This window comes from Neolamprologus multifasciatus, chromosome 14, assembly GCF_963576455.1.
Source record: "Neolamprologus multifasciatus chromosome 14, fNeoMul1.2, whole genome shotgun sequence".
NCBI lineage: Eukaryota > Metazoa > Chordata > Actinopteri > Cichliformes > Cichlidae > Neolamprologus > Neolamprologus multifasciatus.
Genome location: NC_140452.1, coordinates 1,432,941 through 1,450,339, shown reverse-complemented (window position 1 = coordinate 1,450,339; position 17,399 = coordinate 1,432,941). Strand labels below are relative to the sequence as shown.

Sequence of the window (17,399 nt, the reverse complement as noted above, 5' to 3'; positions counted from 1 at the left end):
AAAACACCCTATTATTAATTGCTTAATATACAAAGAACTGACAGAACTTACGACTATTGCTTTCTGAAGGACTCCTTTGAAGGATTGCTTTGGATTCCACATGAATGATTACAAAGGTGTAGCCATGCTTTTCCCACTGTTCTCTGCATTTCCTGCTTCCTGTCTATGCATATGTCAAAATAAAAGCCTTCCTGTCTATCCAGATTTCAAAATAAAAGATTCACAATTTTCCGATGTATAACAATAGATTACACTTATTTGTGTCATTAGCATATAAACATATTGAAAACAGAACAAGCGCCAAATCACAACAACAGTTGCCTCAAGGCGCTTTATATTGCAAGGTAGACCCTACAATAATGCATACAGAGAAAAACCCAACAATCATATGACCCCCTATGAGCAAGCACTTTGGCGACAGTGGGAAGGAAAAACTCCCTCCCACACAGTGAGTGAAGAAGAAACACGCAGTGCATCATGGGAATCCCCGGCAGCCTACGTCTATTGCAGCATAACTAAGGGAGGATTCAGGGTCACCTGGTCCAGCCCTAACTATATGCTTTAGCAAAAAGGAAAGTTTGAAGCCTAATCTTAAAAGTAGAGATAGTGTCTGTCTCCTGAATCCAAACTGGAAGCTGGTTCCACAGAAGAGGGGCCTGAAAACTGAAGGCTCTGCCTCCCATTCTACTTTTAAATACTCTAGGAACAACAAGTAAGTAAGTGAGTAAGTAAGTAAAACTTTATTTATATAGCACCTTTCTGGATAAAAGATCACAAAGTGCTTCACACAAGGATAACAAAGTATAAAACAAAACTGACAACAGTTTAAAAAAATGCAATTCTAAAAGGATGTGTTTTTAGTTCTTTTTTAAAAGAAGCTACTGATTCCAGAGATTCCAGAGATCTTAAGCTCAGTGGGAGAGAGTTTCACAGTCTGGGAGCCACAATGGCAAAAGCTCTGTCTCCCTTAGTTCTCAGCCTTGTATGCTGAATACAATGAAAAAGTTATGTTATGAAAAAGACACACAGCTTATCATCTTATAGTTCTACAACATGTAAAATCACTCTGTTGTTAATTCGTTTGCTAGATTAGCCGCTAGCATACACAATGGGTTGGAGGCTAGTTGCTAGATAGTTAGCGATGCTACACACCTGTTACTCTAATAGTCTGTATTATTGAAGGATTCAGCACTTCTTAGGTTTTGTTATACATTTTTAGACAGCGATAAGATCAGCTGCACCTACAGAGGCCCAGAGTTACTGTTAATATGAAATATGTAATGCTGTCCTTTGTGAGTGTAATGGATCTAAAACTGTTTAAATCTTCAGAGCCCTCTACATCCTGGTAACATGGAAACTTTAAAAACATCAGCAGAACGTCTCAGTAGTGTAGTCTAATTTGTTCTTTTCTTTTAATAATAGAGTCCATATTATATCAACAGCTACATTCACCCTGGAGAGAAACTAGTGAGGGAGACCATCAGGACCAAGCTGGGTTTCTGGGTCCAGAGGTTTGGAGAAACTTCTTCCTTTTCTTTCATCACAGCTGTCCTGTGCCAGAAGTTCTGTTGACCCGCTGTAAGAGGCATCATTTAAGAAACACCAGGAAGACTGAAGCTCATGGCATTGATCAAGCAGGACTCATGATCTTCACCAGCAGCTCCCTCATAGGGAAATCTTCAGAGCTCCTCCGTAGGCCCGCCCCAGGAGATGGATAAACCCAGCATTTCATCAACACTGTGATGAGACCTTTGGTTTGTGTAATGTTATAAATACTCAGATACTCCCCAGAGGCTCCAGACTTTTACATAAAGATATTATATTCAGTCCTGTAGAAAGTTATATATTTAAAAATATGTGATCCTCTCTGGTTACTCTGGTATGAATAACTCTGAATCACTTTATGGTAAATAACACACTATCTGCAAAAAACTGTGAAAAAATTCCAGATGACAAGTTTGTAGTTCAACATACAAGTGATGACCTTTGACCTTCATCAGGTTTTATTTAATTGTGTTAGAGAAAATCTCATATGCTCTTCATGCAGCTGAGTACATCAAGTGTTTAAAACGGAAGCTGTGCAGGTCTGAGATCAGCAGCTTTGTGAAACACCAAACTGAGGTCCTGTTAATGCTGATATATAGTGACACAGTTACATGAGTGATTAATCCTTTTGTTTTTTTTGTCTTTATCTTTATCAATAAAACAGCTGCAGCTTTCAGTGACAGTACATGTGGTACTTTAACCTTTGTACTGTTTTCATCTGTTAATTTTGGACTTAACATGTGAACATGTTGGATGATCTGTCTGCTGTCACTGGGTGATGCTGAGGTCTGAATCTGAGGGCAGCTCCTGTAATCACAAAGACAACAGAACCATCACAAACTGAAATATAAAGTTTATCTCTCAAATCTGAAATAAAGCTGATCCTTCTCTGTCCTCACAAACCCAGGATCTGAAGTTCTTCTCTTACATTTTTTCAGATCTACAGTTTAATCAGATCTACAGTTTAATCAGATCTACAGTTTAATCAGATCTACAGTTTAATCAGATCTACAGTTTAATCCATAGTTACTAATTAATGTGGAGTTACTTAATTACAATTTTTTTTTTAAATTGAAGATATTTAATATTCAGCTCTGCACAGGAGCTGAAGCAGAGTGCAGCCTGTTATATTTACAGTATAATACTTGTAATAAAAGTACAGTAATGGTAATTAGTGACTGAGTAGCCTGGGGCGTTTCTCTTGATTTCTTTAGTCAGGGTAAATTCATTCACTTGCACGGATTAGCTAAACAAACTTTGCAAAACAAGTTTCCCCGACAGCCAAGTGCTCATCATTTTAGCTAGCTAGGTATCAGGACCTAGCTAAGGACAGTAGTTACGGATTATCTTACAAACACGTTTAACTTACCAAAAAAGTGCAGCGGGGCCTCGGGTCCTTCTGTTGGGTAGTCCAGTTTACTGAAGAATAGAATGGAATAGAATAGAATAGAATAGAATAGAATTCAACTTTACTGTCATTGCACATGCACAGGTACAGGGCAACGAAATGCAGTTTGCATCCATCCAGAAGTGCTTTAGTGATATAGATATATTACAATATATAGTAGCAATAATATAGATATGTAGGTATGTTACAGAAATGGGTCTATTATGGTATGTTATAATGTACACGGTATGAAGTATGTTATGAATATTCTATAACTATAAGTATGTACAGGCTGTGAACAGGATATAAATATAAAAAACTATACAGAAATCTGAGATATACAGTTAAACAGAAATGTGAACTATGCAAGTTATAAACAGTTGTAGGATTAAAAATTATCGTATGTACAGAATGATTATTTACACAGAAATATACAGTAGTGCAGTTAAGAGGCTATATAAAGTGCTAGTGGTTGTGAGTGGTGGTTCAGTCCATGTTATTATTGTGTGTTTGAGGGTACAGTTGTCCGTGTGTGTGTGTGTGTGTGTGTGTGTGTGTTCAGTCCATGTGTTAACGTGGGTCAGATGTCAGGAGGCAGAGTTCAGGAGTCTGACAGCTGTGGGGAAGAAGCTGTTCCGGTACCTGGTGGTCTTAGTCTGGAGGCTCATGTAGCGCCTCCCAGAGGGCAGGAGGGTGAAGAGTCCATGTGATGGGTGACTGGGGTCTTTGATGATTTCCCCAGCCCTTTTCAGACACCGCTTCCTGTAGATGTCCTTTATGGCAGGAAGTGGTGCTCCGGCGATGCGCTGGGCAGTTTTCACGACCCTCTGCCTTCCAGTCCGAGGCAGAGCAGTTCCCGTACCAGGCTGTTATACAGTTGGTCAGGATGCTCTCGATGGTGCAGCGATAGAAGTTCACCAGGATGTCTGAGGACAGGTGGTTCTTCCTCAGAGTCCTCAAGAAGAAGAGGCGCTGGTGAGCCTTCTTGACCAGCTTGGATCAGTTGGTCGTCCAGATGAGATCCTCGGAGATGTGGACTCCCAGGAACTTGAAGCTGCTCACACACTCCACAGCCGTCCCCTTAATGTGGATGGGTGGATGTGGGTCAGCATTCCTCCTGTAGTCCACGATGAGCTCCTTGGTCTTCTCGGTGTTAAGCAGCAGGTTGTTTCTGTCGCACCACTCAGCCAGACGATCTACCTCCTCCCTGTAGGCGGCCTCATCATTGTCACTGATGAGGCCAATCACCGTGGTGTCATCTGCAAACTTAATGATGGTGTTGGAACCATCAGCAGGTCTGCAGTCGTGGGTGAAGAGGGAGTAGAGGAAAGGGCTCATCACACAGCCTTGTGGTACACCGGTGTTCATTGTGATTGTAGATGAGCAGCGGTTATCCAGCCGGACATGTTGGGGCCGGTTGGTCAGGAAGTCCAGTAACCATTTGCAGATGAGGGAACTGATGACCAAGTCTGTCAGTTTTCTGATGAGTTGTGAGGGGTGGATTGTACTGAACGCTGAACTGAAGTCTATAAACAGCATTCTGGCGTATGTGTTGTTGTTGTCCAGGTGTGAGAGGACAGAGTGCAGTGCGATGGAGACTGCATCCTCTGTGCTCCTGTTCTGACGGTATGCGAATTGGTGGGGGTCCAGGGTGGGGGGGAGACAGGATTTGAAGTGTGCTAGGACCAGCTGCTCTAAGCACTTAGTGATGATGGGGGTGAGTGCTACTGGGCGGTAGTCGTTGTGGCTTGATGGGTTGGAGTTTTTGGGTATGGGGACGATGGAGGTGGATTTGAAGCAGGCCGGTACCACAGCGTGGGCCAAGGACAGGTTGAATATGTCTGTGAGCACTCCTGCAAGCTCCCCAGAACACGCTCTGAGAACACGCCCGGGGATGCCATCAGGACCTGCAGCCTTGGACACTGATCCTGCTCAGCACCGCTCCTACATCGGTGGGGGAGAGAGTCAGAGGTTGGTGGTCTGGCATCATGTCTGTTTTGGTTGTGGTTGTTGGATTCCCTCACTCAAAATGAGCATAAAAGTTGTTGAGCTCGTTGAGGAAGGAAACATCAGAGGATGCGGGGGAGGGTGTGGTGGTCCTGTAGTCTGTAATGGTCTGGAGTCCTTGCCACATGCGTCGGGGGTTGGAGTTGGAGAAGTGTTCTTCTACCTTCTTTTAGTAATGGTGTTGTAATGGTGCAGGTACCCTTCCTCCCTCTTTAATGGAGGCTAATATTTCTCTAATTTTGAAGAAGGGGAAACGTTAAGAATGTGCCCCTATAGGCCTATATCTGTTTTAAATCTTGATTTGAAGATACTTGCTAAGGTCCTGGCTATACATCTTGAGCCAATGCTACCTTTGATTGTTAAGAATGATCATACAAGGGGCGGTATTCCACATATAGTGTGAGGCGCCTACTTGACATCATTCAGCATTCATCCCTGTTTAACCCTGAAGCTCTAGTCATCTCTCTTGATGGTGTAAAGGCCTTTGACCGTCTGGAATGGCCGTTTCTTTTTTTTACACTTCAAGAATTTGGTCTAGGTGACACCTTTGTTAAATGGATCCAGATCCTTTATACTTCGCCTCTCTCGGCAGTAATTACCAATGGTCTTAGGTGGGTCAATTTCAGGATTGAACGTGGCAGTCGGCAGGGCTGTCCACTGAGCCCTTTGTTATTCGCTCAGACCATGGAACCCTTTGCCATAGCCATTAGGAAGGATGCTACTATTGAAGGACTTTGCTTGAACAATTCTCAACATAAGATTTCGCTTTATGCAGATGACCTTTTAATAATTCTAAATTCTCCAGCTCACTCAATTCTAAAATTACACTGAACAAACATATAAACACAACACTTTTGTTTTTGCTCCCATTTTTTACGAGCTGAACTTAAAGATCTGAAACATTTTCTACATACACAAAGGACCCATTACTATCAAATATTATTCACAAATCTGTCTAAATCTGTGCTAGTGAGAACTTCTCATTTGCTGAGATAATCCATCCAACCTGTTGAGGAGTACTCGGCGAGGGCTAGTTCTTTTAGGTTCAGCAGCTAACAAGATGGTGTATCGGTCAGGATACAGGAAGGAGGACAACAGGCTTCCACTTTGCTGGATTGTCACCGCCAGCTGTTTTATTGCCACCTAGATGCTCAGTGTTGCCAGCAGTCTGTAGTAACAAACAAGTTGCCATGAGTATATAAATATATACAGCAACAGCTTCACTAAGATAAACATAAAGAATTAAATGAGATAAACCAACACATCCATCTGAATATACACATAACACAACATATATGATTTGAACTATTGCCAATCTTACATCTCTTGCTCCAAACACAGAAAGGACACAGTAAACACAGTGAGAATGTCATACATAGCCGAAACATCCACTGTAACTGTAAACAAAGGGACTTTGGTGCCATCGTGTGGCTGAATAAAATTACTACATAATGGCGGAGGCCAGCGGCACATGCCTCTAGTCACGAGATGAAAAAATGCGGTGCTACAACGCGGTAGAATGTAACTAAAGCTGCAGCCAACATCAGAATCGGAAAATAAACATATTTAAGGAAACTTACTTCCAGTCATGAACTTAACACTCGGAGCATCACCGTGAAGGATGGCAACCAGGAACACAGCTTACGAGGTAAACAGAACTAACACGGAAAACAATCTCCCCTTCTCGAGTAGCATCGCGTTACACCCAACTTCTGCCTACGTCATTTACTACAACTCCACCCCACACAATATTGCAGAACATAGACATAAAATCCCAGAGCCTTTTATACAGCCGCCCCCAAATGTGGTTACACATTTGCTCCCCAAAAAAGGCTCCCTAATCAGCTCCGGGAGGCGACTTGCTATTCTTCTCAGTATCGCTGTCTTCCAATTGCACGGCAGGTAACACTACCAACCGAGTAACTGGTCTGGTGTAAACACGTCCATTAACGTTCACATCAGCAGATCTGACAAGTCCATCATCACTACGATGAATCTTGATCACATGGCGTATTGGCCACAAGGCTCGAGGCAGCTGCGGATCTGCCACCATAACAACTGCCTTTTCCAGAAGTTCAGGAGGAGTTTACTGCCATTTCTGCCGCCTGTAAGCCAGGCAGGTATTCCTTGATGAATCTTGCCCAGAACTGATCAGCAAGAATCTGTGAGTGCCTCCAACGTCGCCGACTGAGGTTCTCTGTCTCTGAGTAGACCACCTGGGGTAGTGATCCATCAGGCCGCCCCATGAGGAGACTATTGGGTGTCACAGGGTCCACATCGGCTACGTCGGTGGAAACGTAGCCTAAGGGCTTTGCGTTAAGGATCAATTCCACCTCCAGCAGAACTGTACGGAGTACCTCCTTGTGAAGAGGTTGGGAACCCACACAGGTGCGCAGAGCTGTCTTCACTGAACGGATTTCCCTCTCCCATACACCTCCGAAATGTGGGGCTGCCGGGGGGTTGAACTGGAATCTGATCTTCTGACGGGCGAGCCTCCCTTGCAATGTCTCTGACATGTTGGCAAAGGCTTCTCTGAGTTCTCGTTCTCCCCCTTTGAAATTGGTCCCACAGTCAGACCATAACTCTGCCGGTGTCCCTCTTCTGGCTATGAATCGCCTCAGGGCCATGAGGAACGCATCCGCGTCTAAGCTACTTAGGAGATCCAGATGTACCGCCCTCGTTGTCATACACTTGAAAATGATTCCCCTGCGTTTCTCATGATGTCCTCCTACCTTCACAAACATAGGCCCGAAACAGTCAACACCGGTTGAGTAAAAGGCTGGTTTATACAGTCTAAGCCGAGCAGCTGGAAGTTCAGCCATCTTGGGAACAGAGGGTTGTGCCCAGTGGCGTGTCCAGCGGGGTGGCCTGGGGGGGGGACAGGCCACCCCCCCAACCAGACTGGCCACCCCAGGTGCCACCCCAAAGGTGAAACAATAAAATTCATTCATTCAAATATCAAATGTACAATTATGTTTTCACGGTGAAGCTCAGATATCCGAGTGTAAGTGAATGCAGCATCGGCTTCTGCACTATGTGCATCACGTTAGCAAAGGTAGGAGAGCCAAGCATGAAAGAGGTACCGCAGGAAACAATTTTTCGGTGAAAGAAAATGAGGACAGAATAAATGTCCCGTTAAGTAATATTAAGTTTGTTGAGTTTAGCAAACTTCGGTGAAATTAGAATTAGAAACAAGGAAAAAATAACACTTAAAGAATTATTGCAGCCGTCGAATATTTCAGACAGTATGCTACTGAGGGGAGCTAACATAAGAGTAAGATATAATCTAAGTCGTAACATTGCTGTATGGAGCTGCAGATTTGGTTTCAGGTTAACATAGCTGGACTGGCCATCGGGCATACCGGGCATTTTTTTTTTGTAATGGTATGAACAATGAGAGGTGGTGGATTGGCCAGATGCAGGTCGATGTGTAAAAATAACTCAGTTGATTGGTGGTGGCTGTGGCGGAGCTTCCACAGAGGCAACAGGTGGATGAGGGAAGGGGAGGCAGGAGGAGAGCCCCGAGGCAGCCGCCGGTCTGAGTGTCAGGTGAACTGAACTTCAGGTAAGAAGTTAGGACCTGCAGTCTATCTGGGTCACATATAAAGCAAGTTTAGGTGGAGTTTATTTTCGTTGTGCTGACTTTTTACAGTCAGTTACAATAACTTGTACTGGTATTGAGCTGAGAAGAGACGCAGTTTGTCCCGTACTTTCGCTATAATGAAAAAAAGGCACAAAGCTGGAGTTATTCTGTCGTTATGCTGCACAGCTGCCTCTTCTTCTCTCATTCTCTCCCCCTGCCTCTCCTGTTGCTACTTCAATCATGAAACTGATCAATGATCAGCTGATCGGCTTTTCTCTCTTGTTTATTTATTGCCCACTTTGCGCCAGAAAGAGGAAACCAGCGGATGTCACGCTAAACAACAACAGCACGTTTAAGTTTGATCAGCTCTTGTTAGAATTTATTTAATATTAATTTCTGGTATCAGCTGATGTTTGCTGGAGCCACAGCTGTAAAGCTGCTGGTCATGATGGTTTGGATATGTGGTGAGAGGAAAACATGAAGATGAAACCAGGAGATGTCCTTACTGAATCATCAGAGCTGAACAGGTGATGGAGAAACAGGTTTACCTTTTAGGTGAAAAGAATGAGTTGAAGGGAAGTTATGAACTGTTTCTGAGAGACAAATAACACCAGCATCCTTTCCTACGTAGCTGACAGCTGATAGCTGTGCAGGGGCAGATCTAGCAAAGTGTTGCCATCGGGGCAGGTAGGGCATTAACAGGGAGAAGGGGGCACAAAGAAATACTTTTCTTTCTTATTCTCATTTAAAATATCTAGCTTTTATTAAATAATTATCTAAATCTTAGAACCAAAGTTTTTATCTGACGTAAAATGTATAGAAATCATACATATACCAACAAGACTGTACATCACTGTCACAACAGCGTTTGTTTTCATTCAAAGGCTTTATGGCTTTAATACCTGGTGGGCCAGTCTCTAGTCAAAATGCCCGATTTTCTGTCCCAGTCCAGCCCTGCAGGTTAATACTGGCAGTGTTACCATGCCAGCTGACTGTATTTCATCATCAGCCAGTGTTGTTCTTTATCAATATTACCAAAGTTTACCATAAGGCAGCATAGAAAGTATTTACTTGCTTTCAGGTTTTATTCAAATGTTAGTCTTTTCAGTTGTTTCCCCACTATTTTCCTGTTTCAAAATCAAACACCAGTTTGTGAGAAGATTATCTTCTTTTTTTTAATAGGCAGATAAAGTTGTACATTGGCATTGGCTAATTTGTCAATTGTTTGTTACAAATGTTTGTATTTTAATATTCAAAAATGTTTTTGCCCAAAACATATGTGCACTATATGTCAGTAAAAATACTATGAAAATATTGCTGTCCTTGAATGCTGAGTAAACACTGACAAAGCACTGATTGTATCTCTTGTACTTTATCAACACAGTATCTAAAAACTTTGCACCGTAGTGGTTAAAATCTCATTCTAATAAGAGTTAAAAGCGCATTCGGTTATTAGGTTTATAGGGTTATTGAATTATGGTTAACGGTTGGTAGAATTTTTTTTAAACATTATCTGCCAATTACATCTGCCACCCTTCTCCAAATCTGTGCCCCTACCTGGCCCCCCCAACAAAAAATTTCTAGACACGCCACTGGTTGTGCCCTCCAATGCTGACACTCAGGACAGGTTTGCTGGTGCTTGCGAATTGACTCTCTTCCACGCAGTATCCAGTAAGACCTCCGCAGCTCCGCGAAGACCCGTTCGGGGCCTGGATGATGCAGATCAACATCATATTTCTGGATAAGCAGACGTGTGAAAGGGTGTGAAGGATCCAGGACAATCTGATGCAATATAGGTCTGTCAAGACCTTCTAGGCGTTGCAACCGACCCCCTACTCTGATGAGGCCCGCTGAGGTATCCAGTTCAGGTGCCAGGGTAAGCAAGCGGCTTCTGGATGAGACAGGTTTCCTTTCTGAAAGCAATCTGCACTCCTCGGGAAATGACTCCTGTTGAGCCTGCCGAAGGAGGAGCTTGGCCCGAGTGGTGAAGGGTAACAGATAGCCCAAAGGGTCGTACTGTGAGGCTAGGACTCTATAGATGTTTCTGAGGGTTGGCATCTCATAGGACACGGACCTGTGCTTATAACCCAAGGAGTCGGTATTCCAGTCCCGAGCGTGGTCTCTAGCGGGTTGGATTTGTCCTCGGCTAGCCACAGATCCAGACTCTGTGATCTAGCTTCTGGAGGCAAATGGCTCAGGACACTTGGATCATTACAAGCCCACTGACGTAGCTCGAAGCCAGCTGATTTCAGCAACTCTCTTAGCCAATCCACCAGATCTCTAGCTTCTTCCGGTGAGCCAACACTCTGTAGGCAGTTGTCTACGTAGAAACACCTCTCGACGGAGAATCTCAGACTGTCGTCAGGCTGTGTGTGCTCCATCACATGACACTGCAGGGCGAATGTGGCGCAGCAGGGGCTTGAAGTTGTCCCAAATGGCAAGACCTGCCACTCGAAGATTTTAGGGGGTTCATTCACCTTTAAGTCCCGCCAAAGGAACTTCAACAAGGGCCGGTCTTCAGGGAGGAGTAGTACCTGATGGAACATCCCCTTGATGTCTCCACTCACAGCTATGGGGTGTTCACAAAACCTGACCAGCACCCCCAGAAGGGAAGCTCCAAGAGTAGGGCCAGGCAACAGGAACTGGTTCAGGGACTGTCCACGGTATTTATGGGAACAGTTAAACACCAGGCAATTCTACCAGGCAAGTCTCATACATAACTTCCTTTACGGCTCCTGATTGGATCAGCTTCTGCATTTCTGCCCTGTAGGCATCAGCCCGACTGGGATCCTTTAGCAGGCGCCTTTCTGTGCTTCGAAGCATGGGCATGACTGATACCTTTGGTGCATTCAGTGGCGGCATCTGTGGGTGACGGAGCAGAGGTGTAGCATACCTGAAGACTCCATCGACCATCCTGCAAGTTGTTCTTGCCTCGAGCAGGGCCACAGCCTGCTGATCCTGTTTCGACCGAGTGACCTCTTTCTCGGATCGGTAAGGCACCACGTCCACCTGCCAGAGCCGCTCCACATGCTTGACTAACTCGTCTGATTATACAGGGATAGGACAGGCTTGGTCTGCTGCCCCATGAAAAGACTTGGCCCTTGAAGGGTTGGGCCAAGCCGGATGTGGACTGCTGCTGGGCCTCCAGGTGGGCCGAGGCAGACTGGTTCTATGGGGGTGATCAGGTGTGGCTTGTCTGAACCAATGAGGAGCAGAAGCTTGGCTTCCTTCAGGGCAGGGACCGGGATCCCATGCAGGTATTTGTACTTCCTTCTCAGCTGATCGATAGGATAGGTATGGTGAGCTAAATTGAGATGATCAGCTGTAAACGCTCCATCAATCTTGTAGTAGGATCCAGGGTTGGTAGCAGCAGAGACGCTGAAGGATACGGTATGTCCGTGAAGCATCTGAAGATCTTGGCGGACAGTTCGTAATGGCAGGTCCTCCGGGATGCCTGCCAGACCAAGAGTCTTTGCAGCAGCAGGGAGCAGCATGGTCCTCTCTGAACCGTCATCAAGTATAGCAAATGTGTCTAGAGTCCGCTCTCCATGGCTCAAAAGCACAGGTACAATCTTCAGCATGACACGATTGCCAGCCCCATGGAGATCAAGGTAGAGTGAGCCCGAAGCTGAACTGGTTAGGCAGCTTTCCTCCTTTGCAGCCATGCCAGCGTTGTTTCCTTCTGTCCTGGCATTTACCTCGTGAAGAGCCAGCAGATGTTTACCCTGGCAGCGGCTGCAGGGTTTCTTTAGCGTCCAATGAGCAGCTAAATGAGTTCGGGCACAGCGCCAGCATCGTTTGTTGACCTGTATCCAGTCCTTTACTTCCTCTTTGGAGAGCTTGGCTACATCATCACATTGGCTAAAATAGTGTTCTGTGCTCTCACAGTAGGCACAGTAGGCTTTGCTCTTTGCCTTCCCTCTAGCTCGACTCTCCTTCACTGGTGGAAAGGTGTGTTCTGATGGCCCCTTTAGGTTAGGTATGTAGGTGCTCCCGGGCTGCTTAAACTGGTGTCGACAAAAATCAGCTCTCTGTTCGGCAGGAAGCTTACTTATTAGTCGGGCAACGTGGGACCCACAGTTCAACTCCACTTCTCCTTCCAGTCCTAATGTTTGGCCACTGGTTACTCCAGTGACAAGAGAGGGGGAACTGGCTGGAACAGGCTTGGTTGGGAGCAAACCTGTCTTACTTGGTGCCCAGCAGGGGGGTGGCACAGAGTGTTGTGGAAGGGCATGAAACGTGTTTCCATCCTTAACCACAGGGTCCTGATATGGGGTGCAGCGATGACTTGGCAGCGAAGGCTCACCAGCGAAATATGCTGTGCGGGGTAGAGGGTGGTACTGTACACCATCATCGCAGTATTGTTCGTCAACCTTCATTTGGGAGAATCCTGTGTGCAACTCTTCCACCGGTTCAGGCCATGGTGGTGGGTCGGGCCACACCTCCTCATCCTCCTCCTGTGGCATTGTCTCAGGGGTGGTGTATACCTCTCCTGAACCGCGCTTGGGGGGCTGATTGGTGCTATGCTGTGAGGCAGTCAGCTGAGCCATATCCTTCCTCAGCAGGAGAGCCACTTCAATCAGCTCTCTGAGGTTACTCTTTGCTTCCTTCAGTTCTCTGAGGCTCTCTTGTAAGACATGTTGTGATTGGAGCAGCTGCTCTCTTTCGGCCTGCAAGGCTCTGAATTCTGTATGAAATGTGTGTATTGAAGACCCTGGCCAATTGGAAGGTGCAAATTCAGGTGAGAGGCTCCTATTAAGGTCCACATCTTGTTCACTTCTTCCCAGTGGAGGGGGTGTATTGTAATAGGCCCCATCCCTGTCGCTGTAGAGGGGTGGCGTATGACTATACAGAGGCTGAACTCTCCCGCTTCTTGTGTGAGGCTGTGGGGTATCCCACTGCAGCATTTCCCTAAAGGGGTGGCCTGTATAGTTAACATCAAAGTCCTCAAACCGGCTTGGTTGACGTATGGCGTTTAGGCCTTGCATCAGGACATGTCGCTCCATCTGGCTCCATCTTGATAACTGCATTCGGCTCGAAAGACCAATGTTGAGGAGTACTCGGTGAGGGCTAGTTCTTTTAGGTTCAGCAGCTAACAAGATGGTGTATCGGTCAGGATACAGGAAGGAGGACAACAGGCTTCCACTTTGCTGGATTGTCACCGCCAGCTGTTTTATTGCCACCTAGATGCTCAGTGTTGCCAGCAGTCTGTAGTAACAAACAAGTTGCCATGAGTATATAAATATATACAGCAACAGCTTCACTAAGATAAACATAAAGAATTAAATGAAATAAACCAACACATCCATCTGAATATACACATAACACAACATATATGATTTGAACTATTGCCAATCTTACATCTCTTGCTCCAAACACAGAAAGGACACAATAAACACAGTGAGAATGTCATACATAGCCGAAACATCCACTGTAACTGTAAACAAAGGGACTTTGGTGCCATCGTGTGGCCGAATAAAATTACTACATAATGGCGGCAGCCAGCGGCACATGCCTCTAGTCACGAGATGAAAAATGCGGTGCTACAACGCGGTAGAATGTAACTAAAGCTGCGGCCAACATCAGAATCGGAAAATAAACATATTTAAGGAAACTTACTTCCAGTCATGAACTTAACACTCGGAGCATCACCGTGAAGGATGGCAACCAGGAACACAGCTTACGAGGTAAACAGAACTAACACGGAAAACAATCTCCCCTTCTCGAGTAGCATCGCATTACACCCAACTTCTGCGTACGTAATTTCCTACGACTCCACCCCACACAATATTGCAGAACATAGACATAAAATCCCAAAGCCTTTTATACACAACCTCAAAGGTGTGGCAAGTCAAGGTGCTGATTAACAGCATGAACATTGCACTGGTGTGCCTTAGACTGCCCACAATAAAAGGTCACTCTGAAATATGCACATGATCAATGTATGACTTGGTGAGGTCCAAAGGTGTAAAGGCAGGAATAACATCTGGCACATGTTGGTGAAACATCCCAGTGCACTGGTGTTGTATCCTTTCCAGCTGTTTGACATTTGACACTTCAACATTAAGGGGAACAAGAACAAACAGTGTTAGGTCAGGTGACCACGTGGTTTCTAAAATAACTGACAGGAAGCAACAAGGCTGTTAGAAATGGATGGCATGTGTTTAGAGTAACTGCGTTATAGTTACTGTAGTTAAGTAACTCTACTTACCAAAAGCAGCAGCACACAGACGAACAAGGATCAGATGCTGAATGTTGCAGGAACATTCTCATGTGTGGTGGTCACTGAATGCTGCTCTATTCTTTTGTCGCTTGTCTCAGTCCTTTCTTGAAGTTAGGTTCAGATAGTCTCTGTGAGCGTATCTCCTTTGAAAGCGGAGACAGGTTTATCCACCGATCCACATCACTTTACCTGGATGCTTTCTTTGAAGCTGGATGGTGACTCCTCTCCCTCACTCAGAAACAAAAATAACCAAGCAAATAAATAATATTGAATATTTACGCACTTCATTACTGTTACATCCCACAGGAGGATGTTGGTTTTCTTCTCTCAACTAACTCCTTATGTTTTGTCTAGGCTCCACCTCCTCTGTCCTGACTGGATGCTGCTCAGAGTCCAGCTAATTGTTAATCAGCAGAGCACTACTTAAGGCCTGTGGAGTTGTGTTTCTGTGCCCTCTGGCCATTTTGGTTGCCATACCTGTGCAGGCTTGCATGCCTTTGTGACTTGTATGTGTAGTGATGGCCAAATGAAGCTTTCTGAAGCATTGAAGCTTGTATTGAAAAACGGTTCATTACTCGAAGCTTTTCAACACTCTCTGGGGACATCTGGTGGCCAAAAATATGAAGAGCAGCTTGAATCCACAAAATAAAACCAACTGCTTCATTATGACTGCTCACTCTACAGAGTGGAATTCTGTCTGATATTGGGCCGTTGTGTTGCTTTGAATGTGTATTTTTGGGGGGTTAAAACAATTTGGTTTATTTGTTTAATAAATAATTTTGACCAGTAAACTCGCCTTGTTTAAACATGCACCATGGTGTGGTCTTTCTTTGCTTGTGACTTCTTGATGTTGGTAAATACAATATTTGTAAAATACCACGTTACATATAATATACATATGATAATGTACAACACATTATGGAGTATGCTTCTGCTGTGAGGTCTTGCCTCCATGCACTTGTGCAAGTGCTAGATGGGTATATTTATAAATAATATTATATTAGGGGAATTTTCCCAGACATATTTTTGACCTGGGGGCAGAATTGATTGTGAAAGGGAAAATGCTTATGAACTTGCAAATTAAAAACATGATGCATTTAAAGTAACCCTTTTTCATTTTTTTTTTAAAAGAGAATTTGTTCTAGTGTTCCTTTTCGTGGAGATAATTTCTCCTGCATTAAGAAAAATCCCTTCACGTGGCACAGAGGAGGCTGGAGTGCAGAGAAACTGGTAGAGATGCAGTTATACAGTCTATCTGGGCCCCACAAACTATCGCTAAAGAGAATAAATACATTAAATTGCTGCACATTTGGCAGACTAACATTTTTAGATTAATTAAACAATAAAATATATATTTTTATAACATTACATGTAAAGAGTCAAGTGGAAGTTTTTCTAAAGCTATTTAATGATATTTATATTATGAAAGCAGATTTTTGACATTTTAAGTTTTTCCCGTTTTCAGATAAAATAAACACGCACAAAACAAAAGCAAACAACAAGAACACAAAGCTGGAAAACCCACCCGATTGACAAAAATCAACTCAAAATACTCCCACACAACAGAACCTCCTCTCTTCCTCGCTGGCTCCAAATCTCTCAGTGGAAATATCAGTGGTTTGCTATCTGTCACCATCAAAACACTCCACAAATCCCGCGAATGATTCACTTCCTTATAAACCATTGAATCAGACACCGAAGCAGTTAGGCTCTAAATGAAGCTTCGGACGTCACTGATCACGTGACTCTGGCCAAACAAATCAAGCTTCGACACAGTGCTTCTGAAGCAGTGTGTTGATTTTTTTGACACACGCACATCAGCATCAGCTTCAAGCGAGCCATCACTATGTATGTGCATTTTAGGTAAGTTTCTTTTATTTTCATATCAGGGATGTTTTGTTTGTTATGTTGGCCTTGGCTCTCCCTGAAGTTAACTCTCAGTCTGCACCAGAACTTCAAATCTGGCATGAAATAAACCTTTTAAAATGATCATTTTGGCTCCTCCTTCACTATTTACCTTTATGTTCGTCCTTTCAAACCCCCTAGACTAGCCAGGGGACGTAACATAAATTGGGCGCTCATCCGGGATAATATCCTGTTCAATCCATTTTTAGATTGTGAAGGTTTGGAGTTGTCTGTTTCTGTTGGTGTATTTGGCAGCGGTAGTTAGTATGGCAACTGGTGTTTTCAATTTGAGTGCATTTTTGACAGGTCCTTCTTGGGAGGAGTTAAATTTGTGTGGAAAACAAGATTTGTTTGCTATAGCAGCAGTATTACTCAAGGTACGTTTGGCTAAATTACAATTAGAGGCTCAGGATAAAGCCCAAGCTCGTCAGGCAGAGTTGGAACTTCGCAGGTTGGAGTTGGAAGCAGAGACAGAAAAGGTGTTAAAGCTGAAAAGGTTGGAGCTGGAGTTGCAGACTGAAAGGGAGGTCAGACTGCGTCAGTTGGAGATACAGGCACAGACTTCAAGAAGCACTACTACTCAACCTAGTTCTGCAAATTCATCTGCTGTTGGTGAAACAACCTCCTCCCATGTAAACCCAGGTGGTTTTAATGTGAGTAAAAACATTGTGTTGGTACCTCCATTTCGTGAATCAGAAGTTGATACATGTTTCAATGTGTTTGAACGTGTTGCTGCATCATTGCACTGG

At 44.3% G+C, this 17,399-nt stretch overlaps 2 protein-coding genes and 1 long non-coding RNA gene across 3 annotated transcripts in view; all 3 read right to left on the bottom strand.

Moving 5' to 3' along the window:
• The window catches only part of chp2 (calcineurin-like EF-hand protein 2), an 88,435-nt gene that overhangs the window by 62,611 nt on the left and 8,425 nt on the right, over positions 1-17,399 (bottom strand). The window lies entirely within an intron of this gene.
• Positions 6,040-6,836, bottom strand: LOC146502876 (uncharacterized). Its single transcript, XR_014877821.1, has 2 exons — positions 6,520-6,836; positions 6,040-6,107 (listed from the first exon to the last, which is right to left on the bottom strand). It is a non-coding gene; the product is annotated as an uncharacterized LOC146502876 (long non-coding RNA).
• Positions 11,558-14,345, bottom strand: LOC146502875 (uncharacterized). Its single transcript, XM_085184806.1, has 2 exons — positions 14,142-14,345; positions 11,558-13,730 (listed from the first exon to the last, which is right to left on the bottom strand). The coding sequence occupies exon 2, from the start codon at positions 13,550-13,552 to the stop codon at positions 11,558-11,560; it is 1,995 nt and encodes a 664-aa protein (XP_085040932.1). The 5' UTR covers positions 13,553-13,730; positions 14,142-14,345.

Coding starts and splice junctions, on each gene's coding strand:
- LOC146502875 (XM_085184806.1), bottom strand. CDS start 13,552: ATGCAGTTATCAAGATGGAGCCAGATGGAGCGACATGTCCTGATGCAA.